Source organism: Macadamia integrifolia, chromosome 4 (assembly GCF_013358625.1).
Source record: "Macadamia integrifolia cultivar HAES 741 chromosome 4, SCU_Mint_v3, whole genome shotgun sequence".
Classification (NCBI taxonomy): domain Eukaryota; kingdom Viridiplantae; phylum Streptophyta; class Magnoliopsida; order Proteales; family Proteaceae; genus Macadamia; species Macadamia integrifolia.
The window spans coordinates 3847823-3868660 of NC_056560.1; the positions used below are offsets into that span (position 1 = coordinate 3847823).

General features: G+C 37.3%; 1 protein-coding gene across 1 annotated transcript; it reads right to left on the reverse strand.

Moving 5' to 3' along the window:
- Positions 1-1398: 1398 nt before the first annotated feature.
- On the reverse strand, positions 1399-20516 carry LOC122076843 (calmodulin-binding transcription activator 4). Its single transcript, XM_042642432.1, has 12 exons — positions 19997-20516; positions 17865-17990; positions 17565-17680; positions 16349-16437; positions 14772-14817; positions 10339-10852; positions 8750-8886; positions 8049-8501; positions 5391-6073; positions 3370-3958; positions 2753-3046; positions 1399-1722 (listed from the first exon to the last, which is right to left on the reverse strand). The coding sequence occupies exons 1-12, from the start codon at positions 20004-20006 to the stop codon at positions 1621-1623; spliced, it is 3159 nt and encodes a 1052-aa protein (XP_042498366.1). The 5' UTR covers positions 20007-20516; the 3' UTR covers positions 1399-1620.
- Positions 20517-20838: the final 322 nt, after the last annotated feature.

A 20838-nucleotide genomic window follows, 5' to 3' on the forward strand; every position in this document is an offset into this window, starting at 1 on the left:
GGGTCTCTCCCTACCTAATGCTTTCTAAGGTTTTGAAAATATCTTTTGCTAAGGATGTGACAATGCGACGAACATTCGATAGTTGGAATAACATTGGGGTGTGTATCAGTGTCATATTGATCATCCAATGCTCATCATACCACCACACTCACGGTAGACAATCATCACTCTTTTAAGGTTTGGATTAGATTTTCTAACATTGTATTAGAATAAAAGTTTCTTTGTTATTTTTCTTTTAAATTGTCTATTAATAAAACTAAGAATGCTGAAATTACACGTGAGTAATTTTTTGAATTATTATTTTATCTCTTTGGTGCCTGTATGTATTTGAAGAACTCTCTCCATCTAATAGACTAAAGACATTCAAAATTGTTGAATTAATTCAACTGAAACCATCATTCTCATCCCCTTTCAAACATGTCTAGGAGTGTTCGAAATGCAAATTTCATGAGTATGACAAGAGGGGCCAACATGAGGAAGATTAAAGTTTACGCAGACAAACGAGAGCCAATGAACACCCCTCTCAACGTGTACAGATAGGCATAAAGATTATTTCATTGGAAGAAGGGAATAAGAAAGAAAGTGCTGATGGAGGCTACAACTCGAGCAAGAAAATTTCTCCCCCAAAACCCCAAGAGCGGATCAAATTCATATACAAGAATATACGAGAACGATCATGATCCGTGGAAATAGAATCAATTTTTTTTTCTTTTCATTTAATAAATTCTATATCCACGGACTAGAAATGTACGAGAATACATGAACCTGATACGTTCACCTAAACCCTCAGCAGTTTTTTTTTTTCCTTTATTATTTTACAGGTTATTTTAGTAGCCCGTATTATTAACACCACGCGCTCAAACGCAGCCTAACACAAGTGTCCCATACTCAAATCTCCATTCTCGTAGAAAGGATGTTAATGATATGTGGCAGCTCAGACATTTCAACTTAACCCCTCCCTCGGTAGGTTTAGAAAAAAAAAAAAAAAAAAAAGTCCTCACAGATTAGCCGTGTTTCAGACGTCAGATTGGAACCTATAAGCCATTGGATTTCAAATGCAAATTGGCAAAATCCCTGTATTTTTTCTTCTTTTTTGATAAAGATATAAATATATTAGAGGGAGAATCCCTGATTGCTTGTGTTGCTCTCCGTCCAGAGACAGGTGGGTGTGAAAAGATTTGATTATACTACCCTTATAGATGCCTTTATGCAACCTCCCATTACACAAAAGTCCTATGCGGGGAAGCATTGAATGGCAGTGAGGATCCAACGGATGCATGCGTTGGATCCTCACCACTCACCGTAGAGGGTTTGAGTCCACCTCCCGTTAGTCTGCATGCTGGTGCAGTGCCCACACAAGCAGACTGGGTTCTTTTGCCCAAAGTAGTACTAATTAACTTGACCAAATCAATAATTATTAATGAAAAACCATTTACAGCAATTACAATCACTACACCATTAATAAACGGGCACAAACGCAACAACCATATCTAGAAGTTAGAAACACATTCTCAAACCCTGAACCAACAGAATATATATGTACAGGTCAATGCAGTTACCATATATGTGAGGTGAGCTTCAAAGTTGAGTATGCAGCAGAGGGATCAATACCAAGGTACTTCAGAGCTCCTCTGGGAACTGGAACACAAAATCATTTTCCATGTCATCAATATCGCATTCACGAACCAATGATGCTTCACTTGTCGCACCAATTAATTCAGCCTGCATTTTTAGAAGGTGATCGGATAAGAAAGCTTGGGGAAAGGATTGATCCCATTGACATGAATACTCAAATCCAAATTTATTAACCAAAAGAAAAAGATAAATTCACCAGAGGAAAAACTCAAACAATCTGGAAGAAACTTAATAAATGTGACCACAGAGGAAGACAGGTTTTGAATATAACCAAATTTAACCTAATGGATGGTGGTTATTGTGCATAAACAGCTTCAGAAAACCATCCAGGGGCTCAAAAACTTTAGCAAATTGAGAAACAATTATGATTATAGAAGGTGGTAATGAAACATAAGAGGAAACATGTTAAATTGTTCATAAATGGATAGCAAGATGGAAAGAAGCATGAATTTCATTTTTTAATTAATTCAAAGCAGCTATGAACAAGAGGGAAAATGCAAGATGCTTAGAACACGTGCTTGCAGTGTTTGGGAATCTATCTTCCATCTATATAAGATGTGCTGTCCTTGGGAAAGTTTCAAAGTCTCCATGGAAATGGTTTCTTGCTTCAGTCAATGGACTAAATGCCAGAATAAAGGTTTTCAAGAATCCATGTTTCCTAAATGTGATAATTTTAGGTACATAGGTTTAATAATAAACAAAGAAGGAGAAATAGAAGATGATGTTGCACAAAAAGAATTAGAGCAGGCCGGATGAAGTGGTGGTGTGTCCAGAGTGTCATGTGAAAGATGTATCTCCTCCTTTTTACGAGACAATTATACGGCCAACAATGACGTATGGAACTGAATGTTGGCTAGTGAAGAAACAACATACAATAAACAAAATGTATAACTGAAATGAGGATGATTTCTTGTCCTCTTCCTGATGCAAATATTCATCATCAGGAGACAAATTCCAGAAGATTCATGATCTCCCAAACCACCTTCAAATTTTGTGAAGTTGTGAGGAGTACAATGAAGGCCAATGTCAAGAGATAAGACTGCAAGATGTGTGGAATATTGGAATTTTGATTTTAAAGGTTAACAGTAAAAAAAATCCAAATAGATCACCAACTAACCTTAGCTTGCTGGTAGTTTTCAAGCATTCTGCGGTACTGCTGACGTGCCTTAGGGGACTCGACCATGGACAAAACTCTAGCAACAGCTTCATTAATAGCCACATCCACTTTCTGCTTACGGAATACCTTCAGGATGTCCTCGTCTTCACTTTCTTCAATAGATTCGGACTCGGGCCGGAATCCTCGCAAACCAACTCCTCTGCGACGCCACCGCAACACAACCTTATCTAAAATACTCACAGCCCACAAAATCACCTTATACTTCTTCCTGACTTGATGCCCCCTCACGTGAGCCTGAGAAAAATACAAAATAATGAAAACCTTGTTAAGCAAATCACAAGTACTTTTAGACATATCTCTAGATATGCACTTAGAAAAAAGATGAAAATCATCCAAGTTCTGGCTTTCCTCATTCAGAACTTTGTTTCCTGAGCTGACTATACATATATGGGACTATTTAATGCCCCACATAAGTAAGGATGAAGCATGGGGAAAGAAAAAGGGTTTTCTCAGGAATTTTCAGGAAAGAGGATTCTTAAGAATATCTCAAGTCTTCTTTTCTTTTAAGTGCATATTATTCAAAATATCCAAGATTATTGTGAAAGGGCTTCAAGTACCTGTATCTTAACAACTTTCTGGCGCAATGACAAAAAATCTTTCCGCCCTTTCCAACCACGATACTTCTTCTGAATAGATAAAGCTGCAGTATGTAATTTATGATCACGAAGGTTGCGGAAGGCCAACTTTGATGCAGCTGAAATCTCATGAATGTTGTCTGCAGTGATATCATAACCATTGACCCTAGCAGCAGCAGCTCCTGCTTCTCTTTGTTGCCGTTTCCTGAAAGAATATGCACGAAAAGAGGATTGTATGCGTGCAGCAGCCTGTGCTGCATTTCGGACTGCAGCAAGGGAATCTCTGAGTGAAAGCTGATCCTCTGTGGCACCAAAGCTCTCCTTCGAGACGCTTTGCACAGTTCTTTCTGCCTCCAGAGCAGCTGCACCTTTAGAAAGCTCAGTTTCTTTAAGTTTCAGGGATGAAAGATGGCTAGTTAGAGCAATCTCAGAGAGATATCCGGCAAGTCCTTTGTGGCCATTGGCAGCAGCAATGGATGCTGGGGTTTGACCATTTGGATCTTGTGCGGTGGGATCTGTGACAGCACCTGCTGATGCACCAGCAGCTAGAAGCGCGGCAACCATTTTTTCCCTGTACACAAGGACAGCATTTCAGTTGTATAAGATTTCAGGATTATAATTTCTTACTAGCTGTTCTGTTTGGTTTGGATTAAATCACTTCTTGATTATTTCTACCAATTTAGCCAGAATTCCTTTTATGTAGTCCTAACTTGCATTATCTCTATTACTAATTCTTTCTGTACCTTGGTGTTCCTAACCGCCCTCTTTTTGTTTGATCCCCAGTATGAAATGGTATACTGCATAGTAAACGCATACATTTTTCTTTGCACCCACTTCAAGCCTGATGATTATCAACTCAACTGGGGTAAATAGTGTCGACTATTTATAATGATTACTTCGACTCACTATTGTACATGAGGGAATGAGACTCAATCTTTTTACTGCGAATTTTTAAGCTGTTCTGTTTCACTCATATAACTATTTGCTTAAGTTCATTAACTGGAATAACTTCTTGAACATTGGTCTAGGAGCCCCAACTTGATGAAAAGTCACACTTATTAACCTTCAACTTCTAAACCTTATAGCATTTAATAATGCAATATAAAGAATGATTACAATCATTGAAACATGGCAACATTTGTAGCAATAAAGTCCCCATAAGGACCCAATCTTATATTAGGGGCAGACCAAAAATGACTTTGGAAGGAGTGATAAATGACATGCACGGCTTAAGGTTGACAAGAAGTATGGCTCTGAATTGAATGGAAAAATAGGGTTTGCGTAGCCAACCCCATTTTGTTGGGATAAGGCAATGTCTAGTTGAGTTGTACGGACCACTTTTTTTTTGGGTCCAAGGCTGCATGTGTGAATCAGACACTGCAATATGTATTGTAAACTACCAGTGGACTTCTTGACAGGAAATTGGTGCCTTTTTAGATTCAGGGACCCATGGTGGCGTTTCCCTACATGAGGACATGATGTAAGACATTCCATATTCTTACATTTTCCTAGAGTGGGAGCCACTAACTTCACAACTTTAAATTTTTTCTAACAAAAAATAAGAAAAATATGAAGATAATTTCATACATAGATTGTTCTAGCCTCTTTACCTTTCAATAAGTATTAATTGAGAAGGCATGATGTAGAAATTTCAAATTAGTAAAAAAAAAATAAATAAATAAAACCTGCATATCCACACACATACTGTAGGAAAACATCAATGCTTCACAAATCATCATATAATTAAAACAAGCTAGAATGGTGTTATTTTATATATATATATATATTATATTACAAATTATATGTTAAGAAGCACGAGTCTAAAATATTAGAAAAGCCTTGAAATTTCAGGAATGATCATCATGCATGCCTTAGGCATTTAGAGTGTAAGCCTCAATGCCTAATCTTTTATGGTTTAATCAACCTCATCACAAGGAAGAATATGAAGGCTTGAAGTAAGGACAACCTGTTGTCCAGGCAAGAACATGAAATTTTAAATTTACCTTCCAAACCGTGCAGCCCAATGAAGAGCAGTCAAACCATTAACATCACGGAAATTTATACTGATCCCAGAGTTAAGAATTGAGTTTAAGGCCCACTCGAAGCCCAACCCAGCTACCATATGTATTATGCCTTGCTCTTTCTTGGACAGGGAACAACCAGGTGTGTCACCTTCTTCCTGGTATTTAGACAAAAGCCACCGCTGTAACTTGTCTTTTAAAAGTTCTTGAACAAGCCAATCCATGGTACTCAATGGAGTCTCACTGCAAACTAAGAGAGTCTCTATAATATGTCCCCATGGATCTTCATCAATTTTCATTTTTCTCAGTACATCAATTCCTGATTCAACACTATCTCCTCTTTGAGCCAATGGATCACACAGAAGCATCTGCACGAACCTCACAAGAAGTAGCAGTTCTTCTGTGCTTTTAGTTACTTCTGTCTGTTGTATATCACAGTGAGTACAGCTCCTTTGCTTGATACAGTATTCAAATTCCCTGATTTCGCTGCAGGATTCCCTATTGCCACATGTGATGCAGAGACTGACCTTTCCAGGAGCATGTGGAGGGGCCTTGCAACGAAGAACACCTTCTTGAATTATTTCTAGAGGGACTTCAATATCCCCAAACATACATTTCCATGCAAACTCTGATGGATTACAAAGAAAAGATCCAGTAATAATGACCTGCATAAAGCAAGTCTATCTTTAGATATTTAAAGGAGACTTTGAAACAATAGTTGCTTGAAATATTGAAAACTTTGACAGGGGATTAAGGAAAAAAAATTGGAAAATGATAGTACAGTGCTCACCACAGCACAACTATAAAGTTCTTTACTAATAAAGTCTGAAATCAAACTGATCCCAAATTTTCACTTAATACAACCTTTATATTGCATGTAATCCACATCAAATGAGCTTTATGATCCTCATTATTTGATTAATAAGCTTCATTTAGGGGGGAAAATCCATGATTTATTTGACCTCTAAATAGACACTTGGGTAAGATAGTTAGAAAATAGTGATACACAGAAATCAAGTGGTGGCTCATCAATCAGAAAGTTAAGATTGATTAGCATGAGTAGTTCATTTACCACTCTAACATGCTGTGACTCCAGAGAATCCAATAACAATCAACCAGAACCAGGTAAAGGAGAAAGAACAGAGAAAGAGAAAAAAGAGATGAGAAGACAACCAAGCCAGTGATAGACTCAATAGTTGATTTCTATTGCTGGAAAGAAAATAATATATATATATATATATTTACAATCAGAATATAAAAAGGATTCACAAAAACAACCAGGAAACTAACTTCCTACGACACCTACTAACAAAACATATCACTAACCAACCAATTCTCACGATAGGACACTCCCCCTATCGTGAGTGATATCCAACACTACAAATTGCTACATGTAATGGGTCCAATAAGAGTGTACAAAAACACCTCTATAGACCAAACCAGAATATAGCAACTTAACACATGCAATAGTGGTGTGACACAAAATAGGATTTATAATATACATGTACATAAAAAATGAAGTAAAAGGGAAACATGTACGCAGTTGCAAGCTTCAGAAGGTAGTGTGCGATATATTTTTCCCACAAAGGTCTCTGAGGACCTGACAGAATTTGAGAGCTTGACTATCAACAGCACCTAAAAAAGAATGTTTAATAACTTGTTATTCTTGGGGACTGTCTTGGGGTTGGATCCATGATCAATGATTTCATAAGAATGTGGGCAGGTGCCATCAACTCTTTCAGCACTTAAAATTGGAATTAAGAAGGGCATCAATAGATAGGGGACTTGTACTGACATACAATTTGACAGACCAAAAGTCAAAAGCACTGTGCTCACATCTACTTCAAATCATTCCTTGTAAAACTAAGAAAATGTCCCTTGCATTCCTCAACAACAAAAGCTCATCTTAACAGCCCCACCATTTTAGCCATGTGGGTGGCAGATCTGGCCAAACCAACTGTTGAATGGGCAATACACCTAGGATTAGCCACGTGTCAAATTAAAGGTCCTATCTCAACCACATGGCTGACATGTATTGAACTTTTACCCTCGTATCTTTGGCTGTCGAACAATGTTTCCAATGTTGACTTTCAACCAATTTTTAAAGTTCTATGTTTCCATGCAGGAAAATGTGTTGGGCTAAAACTTATGTGGTGGACAGATGGAAACATGTTAACTTAGACAAAAGGTCCAAGATATTTGAGTGCCAGCTGGGCCGCCATGTTGCAGATATTTAGGGCCATGTACACAGCTTTATCTTAATGCACCATAAAGGAAATTTTAATCTAAACATAAGAGGCCATATATTTCAGATCAAATAACAAGAAACAACAGACGGTTAACAAGAGTTCAGTCAGCTGGTCTGCCTATGCAACATTGAAGAAGTGAACACCCCTCCAATCATCTAGATCAATGAGTTGACAGATCACATCCATGATATGTGGTATTAAAGTTCATTTACAAAATGACATTGGGTCCATAAATGGACAGAAACAACTAATCAGAAAATCCTAGTTTCTCAATAAAAATTTTGATGATTTAAGCCATTGAGTTTGAAAACAGTTTATCTTTACAATGGGGAAACCGGAAATTATTATTCAAAGAAGAACATGACTAGATGCAGGGATTCATAGAATGTACCTTGGTAGCCTCAGTGGCGTATCCCCATTCTGGCGATATTTCACAAATAGAAAATCTTTGTTTCTGTGCAATGGTCAACCTTGAATCTCCATCAAAAGGAACTTCAAGATGATTTTCTTGGTCATACCACATTGTATAGTAGTCAGGTTTGGCTTTGTGAACAGTTGTTCCTGAAGAATATGAAGATATTTTGAAGTTTTCTACTATTTGGGGCAGTGATGTTGGACTTGTTGATACAATAGAATTGTCAGAGCCTAATAGAAACTCTCTAGCAGCTGAAAGTTGCGTCTGTATGTCTAAATCACTCTCAGAAGTTGTGTAGTAATTCACCATATTTGCTGAATTGTTTCCACCAAAATCCAACCACTGAGAAGACCTGATTTCCTGCTGTCTAGCTGGATTTCCAAAGATTCTCCCCCTCTCTGGGGACAGAGGCTTTTCCTGTTCAAATGTCTGCATCAGCACAAACATCCCAATCAGTTGAGGATTTGCATAATCAAATGCATAACAACTTCCTTATCCAGGAACTCAGGAAATTGGGTATTGCAGAAGTGCAACGGTGATTCTACTCAGAGAAACATAAATATAGGATTCATTCTTTGGTAGGAATTTTAGTAAAGGCAGAAAGTTTGAAAGATATGATATAGGAGGAAAACCAACAGCTAAAAAAATAAAACAGAATAATATTTTATGTAACTCACATTTCCATCCAATCTGTTGAAAATTTTCTCTCGAGAATCAGATCCAATTGAAGTGGAACATATTTCCAGCATCTCTTTCCATGATGGAGAATCCTCCTTCTCAAGTGTATATTCAGAACCCCAATGGTCCCTGTCACCTAAAGAAATAGAAGTAGTTAATCATACTTATTTTTTCTCTCTATTCTTTTTTTGAAAATAAATAGTGCACTGAAGGCCCCTCCCCCAGAAAAATAAATAAAAGGCAGATAACATGCAAAACACAAAGAAACAAAGAAAATTATTGAAATGTCAAGATCCTCTGTATGGAAAAAGAAATATCAGTACTCAGTACAACAAATTGGCTTCTCAAGCCCAATGAGAATTAGGAAGCTAAGGAACGTGAGGTTATTTTTTAAGATGAAGTCAAGGGCCCAAAATGCAGAAATCGCGGATACAACCTCCTGAATTGTAGGATTATATTAGAGGTCTTGCATATTTCGATTGGATTTAGATTACAGGAAATTGGCCTCTAATTTTGGCATTTCAATGGGATCAAACCACACAAACAAAGAAATTTTGTGCAATACAAGAAGCCAAAAATGCATTTCATTTAACCAATGGGAGGTTTATTTATCACATTTTATGTTGCTGCAAGTATTCAAATGCATCCCCAAACAGTTATCAAGAGGGATTCTGAAGCAGGAGCAACTCCAGCAACAGTTTCCGCCTTCGACTATGAAAGGAATAAACTTTAGAGTTTTCACAGATGGGTGTTGATATTCATCATATTATCATATCTAAGTGATTGGAGTCAACTGCATAATTTTATTTAAATTTAAAGGACTTGTCAAAGGATAGTTCAAGTGTGTTTTGGGCAAGATAAAAAAAAAAAGGGGGTGTACCAGGTGCACAAGGCTCCCGCATGTGTGAGGTCGGGGGGGGGGGGAACTACGCAGCCTTACCCCGAGAATGTCGAGAGGCTGTTTCGACCGCTTGATCACCAGGTCGCAACATTCATACCTTTACCGTTGGACCAAGCACGCCCATTAAAATACTTATTGTGCTTTGGGCAAGATACGATAAGTTGGGTTTAGGAAAGTTCACTAATTCAAATCAAATTTAGATATCTATCAACTTCTGTTTTGGAGCCTTGAGCAAATAAGTCAAGGTAGGAATAAGGAAAAAAGGATTCTTATATGTGGGGCTATTTATGTTCACCCTGTAATAAGATTTTATTCAGTTAAATTCATGGAATAGATTTAAACATTTGACAGAAGTGATCCTGTTTTCCTTCTAGGGTTGATGATCAAACCTAATACACTGTTCATGGTGACTCATGTCTTGTTTTCCTCACTTTTCTCAATTCTGTACAACTTTCAATCATGGAAAGTCCTTTATTCTGACTGTCATATATCTTCACAGATGTCAGATCAAAAGGTATCCTAATTATCTAATATCAGGTTCACAATTTAGAGTAAAGCTAAGAGGTAAAAATGCAAGTAAGCAGAGGAAATGCTACCACCAAAATGAAGCAGGAAGGGTGATATAGTTCTTTGAATTCTTAGTTTTCTAAAAGCCAGTGATCCTGAACACTAACAAACAGAATGTACCTGCATTTTGTGGCAACAGATGGTTGTTTGAATCCGCTACTTCTCCATCATTTCCACCATAATGCTGATTATGTTTTTCGTATTCTGATCCAAGTAGTAAAACTTCAAACTTGTCCTGTTTGGGGCCTTTCATTTCAGAATCTAGGAATCCTGAATCTTTTGACTTCTCCTTTTGAGTGCAGTATGAAGAAAGTTCTTCTGCAAAGTCAACATCATCCAAACTTAACTGCTCCTGAAGCTTTCGCAGTGCATGGCTGACCTCAGGCTCAGATGAACTACTAAACTCTCCTGATCTCTCCATTTGATTTAAGTGATCCAGCTCAGAACTCCCGATAACCGATTCAGAACTAACTTCCACAGATCCTAGACTAGTGGAACTGCGAGATGGCTCATACAATTCACTAGTTCCAGAAAAAGAGCCAGGATTTTGGGCAGAATAAGGACCGGTACTCTGGCTTGGAGTAGAAGGCAAGCCTGGCGAAAGGTTAGAGACTGATCCAGCATTGTGCCTTCCCTGTAAACACATTAAATGAATCTAGTATTGTAACATAGCAACTCATGGTATGTACTAGTCACCACCTGTTATAGAAAAAAAAAAAAAAATAGCAGATAAAAAGAAATAAAAAGAAGTTGTTAAAGAGCTACAACCAAGAAAAAATGAGTCAAGGACTCAAGGTTCATAGGAAGCGCATTAGCAAGAACAGTTCACAACACTGAATGGGCAACCAAAATCAGGTGGCGGTGAAAAGTATAAAGCAATTTAATTTAGGTCAAGACAGCTTTATATCATGCAAAAACATCTGAGAAACAACATGAACCATCCTTTTTTGATAGTACTCAACATATCTAGGTCCGTTTGGGAGGAATGAAACAGAAAAATATTTGAGTGTACAGTTGGGGGCCAAGTAGAGAATAAAGTGGGGGAAAAAAAAAGGAAATTTACATCCACCTCCCCTCACGTTTGCTTATATTACATCATCTCCCCTCGAGTTTTGTTTATTACATTTAAACCCACAAATCTAACACCGTGAGACTTATGTTAGTTTTGAAATTGAAAAGACATAAATGCCCCTTCAGATATATACCCTTTGACACATTTTATAAAAAAAAAATCCGAGTCGCAAAAGTTGTCTTCTCTGGCGAAGATTTCTCCCAACCATTGGACGCCGTGCTAGGATGCCCAGCTAAAGGATCTAAATGATGGGGGCGGAGAAGGAAGAATTACCAAACCACCGATCTTTGTGTTCGAAGTTGCCCTTTATGTTTTTGCTTTCTACTATGCCGCTTCCCCTGCTCTGTATCTTCCAACTACCACAGTCGGTGAAGATCAAAGAATCTCTCATCCGACTACCATGCCGCTGCCCCTCCCTCGCCGCCCATGCGCTCTCTTTCTCTCCTTATACATCAGTGTCACCTTCATCCTTAAAACCCATCTCAATTCAAAAAAACTATCATGATCCGCATCAAATGAAACCCTAGAAATCCCAGTTGATCCTGACAATTGCAGATGTGGTTGTTGTTGATACTGATGCTGATGTGACAGAGGATCGCTCTACAACAAAAGCATCATCTTTTGCCGATACCTCAATCGAATCCGAAATCGAAAACCTAGATTAATTCAAATAAAAGATTCGTCATAAACCGAGGATACTATTTCAGAGTTCAGACCCCTAAACCTTACAACGGAAAGAAGAAGAAGAAAGAGACTCTTCTCTTCTGTTGTGTGAAACGGTAATTACATGCGTCGTTTTTCCCCAAATTGTTTGTCCGTTGTTAAACCATTGCAGCGCCGTTGGAGTGTCATGAAGGTGCTTCAATTTGTTCTTCTGACCTTAACAAAGGTGTGTGATTCCTTGTTTGGAGGACAATATTTTGTTTTGATCTTTCATTTGGTTGTTTAGTTTACAGGATTGGAAATCAATGGTTATTGTATTATGGATTTTTTTTTATTTAATAAAAAGAAGTTTTTGTCCACTCTATCAATTGCAGAGGAAAACAGAGCAGGAACAAGAAAAAAGAGGGAGGGAAGGGGTGGTGTGGTATTCCACGAGAAAGGTTTAAAAGTTCATGGCGTACGGCTACACATCGTGCGATAGGCACATATCACCAATATGGGCCTCCAGTAGTCACTTTGCTGCTCTGATTTGCAGGCTTAGATGGAACGACCCAACATCTTCTTCCTCTTCTCTCTATTCTTTGTCTGAGAATACCCCGCCACTGTCGCCTGAGAAGCTAAATTGGGGAAGAATGAATAAATTGAAGACCTTAGGGCATCAATTTCACCGAAGAAAACCATAGATCATAGGAGAAGACAACGTCCCTCGGATTTCATCCTCGCCAGAGAAGACAGAGCTAGTGAGAAACTTTGCCGGAGAAGACAGAGATGCAGTGACTCTTTCCTTGGCTTAAGAAGAACATGTCTTCCCTTGTTTGCTGGAAAGTTGAAGCAAATATAGAAGGGAAAAGTGGGTATTAAGTAAAAAATGACTCTACTTAACGGATTGGCACTCAAAAACCCCTCACGGTGTTAGTTTTTTGGGTTTAAATGTAAAAAACAAAATGAGGGGGGGTGATGTAATTGGGGCAAAGGCGAGGGGTGGTGGATGTAAATTTCCTGAAGAAAAATATTACTTTGGTGTCCAAATGACCCTTACGATTTCAAAGTTTCCATTATGCTACATCAGAAAACAATGGGATATGATTTTTCTAACGACTCTTCCATTGTATAAATCTATGTACAGCAGTACTATTTTTATGCTGCTATACGTACTTTATTTCTAGCATATGGACCCTTGGACCTTTCCTGTTTTCATTTAATAAAGATGAGAAACCAAATTCAAAGGATAAATAAAAATGGTCTAAAGTCTAGAAGAAAATCTTATAAAAACTTGAAAGAAAGCTTTGCCCATTAGGCCATTACTTAAATAAAAGAAAAAGGATAGACAAAATGACTTTGGAAGAAGTGAGATTACACATGCATGGCTTAAGATTAACAACAAATATGCCCCTAAATAGAGTTGAAAGGTGAAATAGGATTCATGGAACCAGCTCCATTCAGTTGGGATAACACTTAGTTGAGTTTTCTCATGAGTCATAAGTCATAGTAATATTCTTGATAAGGCCCAAAGACTTGAAGTCCCCTAGACTAGGTGCATTATGATGCATTAGAAACAAACCCAAATCCTCAATAACAGCTCAAGAAACAACAACTCAGCCTTATCCCAACTAAATGTCATCAGCTAATACCAGCTCCAGAAACATCGAACAATTAAAATATTGATAATGTAATAATGTCTAAGATAAGCTTCAGCTCATGAAAGGTCCACCAGAATCTGATTTCAAATCCTCAACCAAGTCCAAATTCGAAGTCCTCAAATAGCAGTACCGGTGTGCCTTATTTTATAACATGATGCCTTCAGCTATGCACTCTATACATGTGGAGCACGGCTATTATGTTTTTCCACTCATGACAAAAACGATGGATTTTAGAAAGCTTGGAAATTTATGCGGCGTTGTCCATCTAGTATCGTTTTTATAAGCTCCCATGTGTACACAGACACAACCCACACCCACAAACGTGGGGGAAAAGATTTTATAATAGCCGAGACATGTTGGGGTAAGATGTCGCCACTATCATCTTAGCAGATACTAGTTCTTCTATTTGTTTTGCTTTGATTCTTATCTGCAGTTCATTTTAAGCCCAAACAAGTTTTCTTCAACATTCCCTAATTTTTGTTAGGATGCAAAAAGGCAGAAGAAGAGAACATTCTCTAAAGTTCTATTGAAAATTTTGGGATCCCCAAAATTTTCATCTCCATTAGGAATTAGGAAAAATATTCATATTAGAAATGTCCCCATAATTTTAAACTCCATCAGGTAAAATATCCATCAATATCACAATTTTATAAGTTCCATATATCCATCGTGATTTGAGGATTAGACCTGCCCTCGTCCTGAATTTTCTTCTATTGTGCCCCTTCAGAATGACCGTTTATATGCAGGCAAAACAAAATTCCCACAAGATTTGGTTTCTTAGACAAATGGACCTCCTGCTGAAGAGAATAAGAAATCTATAATCAACCCAGGAAACTACCTATCATTCATAATCCTACAACATAAAAGTACTTCTCCAAAACCAGAGCTCAAATGGTCAAGGCACAGCATCATAGTATAACTGTACTCACTGGATAATTAGTTTGCATGGGACTATATCAGCTGAAACCAAATCCTATAGTTCAGAAGCAATAAGATAAGTGGCACACAAGACAGTCCACATTTAGTAACATTGCTCAAGTTATCTAACATCATCAATGAGTTTAATGAAAATTTACAAAAGAAAAGGCCAGTATATGGTGAATTGTCAATTTCAATGAGATCAGATAATAGAATGTCACGTGATTTGCCATGCGCATAATCAGGCATGAGTAACGTACCTCACTGACTTCTCTATAATGAACAAGAACAATGTGCTCATACGCCCTGAAAAAAAAAAAAAAAAAAAGGACTATATGAGAGCAAAGGTGAATATCTGGAATACTCATGATTAGTTATTCTTAAGTTTATTTACTTTATAGTAACTGCAGAATCTAACGAAATAGATTGAGTGATACGATTCCATTGCTTTAGCACAAACATATTTCTCACACTTGAAGCTACTAAGCTTATGATTTAGAATTCCACAGAATTTTGAATAAAACCCAGAATGAATTCTTATTGGAGCTGTTTCAGATTCCAACTCAGCCATACCTTCAATAGTATTAAAAGAAAAAAAAAAAAGAAGGAAGGGAAGCACAAGTATCTGAATCAGAATGCATTTAGAAAATTTAAATATGCACGGAGGTATAAACATAACAATTATATTTTCGTTTTTGAGGATTAAACATTAATTCATGAAAGGAGAACCAAAATATGCAGAAGTACATGGTTATAAAATCCTACCAAAAATACAAGGCCCACAGACCCATCCCATAACAATTACGGTAACACTCACAGAAATTGAGACTCACAAAGGAATATCTTCTCAAAAACAAAGTCTCAGTCACGCAACGTGTAGCCTTTCCAATTCATCAACAGTTTCATTGGCACTTCTTAACATCCATTTGAAAAGAATATCCAGTTGTGCAGCATGATCTTTGGATGAGCCTAATAAGCTGGGCATATCACCAAGTTTCCTCTTTAGTATTCTTCGTCCACCCAATTACATAGTCTGAATTGCCTTCAAATATTGCAGGAATCCATCGTTGTTCAATCAAAAATTGGTACCCTGTTTCCAAAGCTTTCAGTTCTGCACTTGCGAGTCTCCTTCACCAATTGAACCAGAAAGAGCCCTTACAACATTTCCATCCCATAGTACAACCATGTTCACAATGGACCATAGTTTCCTAAAAAACATACATTCACATTTAGCAAAGTCATTCCTTCAGGAGGAGGTTACCATTCAATTCCCCTCCTATCCAGTCTTTTCCTTGCAAATATCAAAAGGTCCCAATCTCTAAGCAACTGTCTGCTCGGATGCCTCTTAACTATCACTCTTTATATGATACCACTTTTAAGTCGATCCTCAATGATAATCAACATTCATCAAGGGAATCATGCCATTTAGAATTCCATCAGGGAACTCTTCTATAATCATGCCACTAAAAGAATTCTATCATCAGGGAACTCTTGTATATGATTTTATGCAAATTTTGTTTTTCTACTATTTCCCTTCCCTTTTGTTTACCCTTGTTGACCAAGAACGTGGGGGCCTGCTGTGTCAAGTTGTGCTTCTCAAACAAAGCTCAACGCATATCCATGAGACAAGACTGAAAAGGGCCAAGTGACCATGTTGTTATAATCATGGAAAAAATCTTTATAGAAACCCTTTTCTCAACTCTTCAACTACATTTTCCACATCTCAGAAGGAAAAAGAAAAAACAAAAGGAGAAACTAAACACTGCTTATCAATCATCTATGATAAGAACTAGGAAAGACACTTGATGCTTAGAAGAGCTTATAGTATGACACTTACGGATCCAGTATCCAATAGCTTCGCCTCTGAAAATTGGAATTTTGCTCCCCATGCGCATAATAACAATTTAAAGCCTCAACATTCCCAACCTTGCCACAAAGAAAAATACCGGATAAAATTCATTACACAAGCAAAAAGATTTCAACAAAGAAACTGTACAATACAATATAAAATCACACAAACATTAAAATTAAGATCATTTTTCCACATCAAGTAACCAAACACCCCCTCCCTAACCTCTAGATAGAATGATCTGGATCCGGCCTAGTTTGATTCAAAGCAAGTATTATACAAGCATCTCCGGCAGCATTCTAAGCCACTGATTTTTCAAGGAAATCAATTTGATCAAGTTTCTTTATGGATCTAGCAATTGTAGGCTGGAATGCACCAATATGAGATCAGTTTTTTAAGTGTTCTAAGGCATAAATGTAGTTTTTGTCCTTTTCTAAAGGGAAAATCTTGCTGTTAACAAAGTTGGTGTCACACTTTTTTCAATGAGGGTAAATCCTGTCATTTCACATGCCTACTCGAAAAATGTGTAGCTTTTAATAATGGCATAATGACAAGTCACTTTTAAATTATTTTGAAAACCATTTTTTACCCCTACAATAAATAACTTTCGGGAATAAGACAAGGAAAAACTGAAGAAGGTTACAGCTTCTCACTTCACCATTTTGTGACGACAAAATGCATTTAGTTAAAGGGGCAATTTCCTAGATCTACGAGATAAGAAAAAGAATTACAAACCACATAAGTTTACAAGACAAAGTCAAACCTACTTGTTTTGTAATTAATTTTCTTATCTCGTAGATCAAGGTAATTTCCCTTATTTAAATAGGTCCATCCCTTTGGAGGTATATTAGTTAATTAATCAAGCAGATAAGGCTTTACAACAGTTGTTTTCAAGTCTGGTCAGCGGTTGATTGTCAATGTAGTCTGTGATGAAAATATTAATTTTTTTTTTCTTTAAGAAAACTATACACGTTGAATAGTGAGTATGACTGTTATTATTAAGAAATTATATGAATGGAATTCCTTTTTTTTGGAGGGTGGGCAGGGGGAGATGGTTGTTTATATGAGGAGTGTCTGCTGTCACTGAGAATGACAGCAATTCTGATCAAATAAAGCACTGGAGCCTTTTCCTTGAAGCATCATAAAGCATAAGGCTACAAGGTCAACGCTAACAAATACAGCAACATGAACAACTATAACAAACCTTAAGCCGTTCATGAGCTTCACCTACAGTTCTCCCATCCTTCTTTTTCCGCCACACATGACCATCTTTACGAAAAAATCGAAGGACCCTCTTGTTGAAAAGGAGCAGAGACCCACCTGTTAAGAAATCCAATCAGGAGGTAGGGACGCCATAAAGTATGACATATATATATATACACACATATATATTCCTATGCTAAGAGTACTAAGAGCCGGAATACAAAAATCTAACAGATAAAGTTAGAGTTAAAGCAATATATTGCCATAAAACAATAAGGACAATAAGGACTATGAAGGTTACTAGGTGGCTTTTGAGAGGGCTCTTGTGTTATCTGATGATTCTCATGATTCTGTAGAATAAAGAGCACTTCGGCAGGCTTCAACCAGCGGTTTTGAGCTTCTTGGACCAATGCATTAATATCAAATCCTGAGAAGAAACAAGGAAAAGGATCGTAAAAAAAGGGATCAGAACAACTTGTCTAATTTTAACAGTCATTCAATTGAATTTGGGAGGGCTATTGGTGCCCAGTGCCCTCCCCCCACCCCCTTCCTTTTTTTCCCCTTCCAAAGCAAGAATAATTAGTAGAGACTAGCTATAACTCACTTGCAGAAAGAACTTTTATTTGATTTTGTGTTCACGTCAAAACAAGCATATGTCAACATCGTTAAGAAACTTTTATCTTATCATAGATCCTCATTGGAATTCTGGCAAATAATGAAAAGAAACTACAAATGCCAAACCTTCTTTCATTGATTTATACGGATATGAACACTAAGAAGAAAAAACAACTTACAACATGTAAACAATAGGTGTAAGGTAAAAAGTAGTATCAATCGTTCAAAATAATTCAGGGAACAATAACCTCTGAGACAAGAAAAAAAGAAGATGGCATTTTGTTATAATTAGCTCAACCAAAAAAAAAAAAAAAAAAAAAAAAAAATACCGGTTCAACATCAGAAAGTAAGTTGTGCAGCTAGACTAAGAATTTTAAACAAAAGCCCAACAGATAAAATTCATTTCAATTTGTTCCGTGGTTTTCTACCTTTCTTCAGTTATCAAATTTTAAACTTAAGCGTATTGCATACTGAAATCCATCATGGGAGATCTAGGGTTCTTGAAGGATTCAAAGGAAATATCATATGATTCACACATAAAAAATTTGGCATTTTTAAATAAATTTCAAGTGAAAGTTCCAAAATGTTTTAGAGCTTTTGACTGTCCAATGTCAAACAATCAAACCTTTAAGGTTACTGCTGCTTTGAATTGCATGCTTTTGTTTGCTTTAAGAGTTCAACAGATGTTCTATGATTCAAAGTGCTAGTATTATGACAAAAGGTTGCTTTGGAATCATTTGAGGCCTGAATTTAAAAAAAAATAGAAGGTTGACTGCACCAAGTCACATAGCTCATCTTGTTCAAGTTGTGGTTCATTTCACAGGCCACTGCTTTAAGATTCAAATCTTATTTCTTATGAATAACACAAGTTAGACATGCAAATTAGAAAATAGATGCCTCCATGACCCCTTAATCAATTTAGGTAGTTTGCCTGCTCAAGCGTCCAACGGAATGAGGCAGTCAGAGTGGTTACAGAGGAGTTTACTTTCATTAAAAAACGAGACACCGTATACAGCCAATCAACTAAGACTCAAATCGATCACAAGACCAAAAGAAACTAGGCCCTACTGATCCTAAGAAGATTTGGATCACATCAAGCCTGCTATCTCTAACGACTCTTTATATCCCCAGTGACCTAGGTTCCCCAAAGAATAGCCATGAAAGTGTAACTTGGCCATTTTCCCTCTGGAAGGGAAGAAAGCCTAGTTACATAAGATAGGAGTGGGGTAGGAAATTATACAGGCCAATCATGCAAGGTACGGTAGTATTCCAAAGTCCCAGTGATGAATAAAGCAATAAAGTAAGTATACCCACCCCCCTTCCCCATCCCACCCCACAAACCCCACCCCTCAGTTGCGGTGATTTATCCTGCTTTATAGAGGAAGAGGGAAAACACGACAGTAAACAAGAAATAAAACAAAGGATCTCCCTGTTTTAAAAGGCTTTGCTAACCCTGAAAAATGTAAAAACCCTTTAGATATCATTTACATGGCATGAATGAGAAGCAGTCAAGACACAACCCCAATCCCATCTCCTCTATCCTGGGCTAAGACCATTTGTTCTCCGTGAATTAGTATTATGAAGGACTCCGAAGACATGTACCCTGAAAATTATGAATTATCCCTCAACAGTGAAAGTCGTCATCTCACCAATTTACTTTGCTTTGCCTTGAGGATTAAATCAAGAACCATAAGTCGCTAGAACAACTAAGAACTTAACAAGATCTCTACTACAGAAATCAACTCAAGAAACTCGCATAACCACTAGGAAAAAAAAAATGAAAAATAAGGGAATAAAAAAAAAAACTTGAATATTTACCAGATTGCATGGTTATCGATTCCTGTAAGTCACAGGTGAAAACCTTGTAGGGACCCTCCTTCGTCCGCGTTTTGTTTGAACGCAGTAGCCATCAAACACTAGAATGAGGAAGTATTCGAATCACCGAGGAAATCACGAAGAAGCTCCAACGGACACAGATTAAAAAAATGCAACTAGACAACAACGGATCGAAATTCGATAATCGCCACCAACCAGGCAAGTGAAGGTTTCAAGCGATTAGTTAATGTTTTTTAAGAGAGTGAAAAAAAAAGACAAAAGCGGAAGGGGACAAAAAAGTGTAGGTATAGGTACTAGGTAGAGTGAAAGTGTTGCAGGAAATCACTCCGCCTTTAACCTAACGAAGCTCCTCTCACCTCTGTGTTTGGGAATTTAAGAAGAAACCAGGGAAAGGTAGACAAGTATGACGAGCTTTGAGTATAACGAACACCTTGTTTGATATGTCTCTTGTGTGTCACCGCATACGTAGAGCAGATGATTGTGGAGGCTGGCACTGGAGAAGACTCCGACTCTGGATATATACCTTTTTCTGTTTTATTTATTTATTTTTTCGCTCTCTTACAAAATGACGATAATACCCTTATTAAAATATCATCTTTGTCGTCTTTGCAGTTCTCGTACAATTGGTAACCATCACGTGTAAATTTATAAGGCTGATATATTTTAACGGAAAATAAATTGCGAAATTAATACCAATGTAGTTGGTAGCCTAGTGGTGAACATCCTCAATTCATCACCTCGAGTCGTCTGATTGTGAGTTATAGGGCTATGATCATTATTATGAAACACCATTTTTTTATTTATAAAGAAAAAGAGAAAAAAAT

Coding starts and splice junctions, on each gene's coding strand:
- LOC122076843 (XM_042642432.1), bottom strand. Junction 10,853..14,771: donor ATTATAGAGAAGTCAGTGAG/GTACGTTACTCA, acceptor ATGTGTTTACAG/GGAAGGCACAATGCTGGATC. Junction 6,074..8,048: donor ACGCCACTGAGGCTACCAAG/GTACATTCTATG, acceptor TGCTTTATGCAG/GTCATTATTACTGGATCTTT.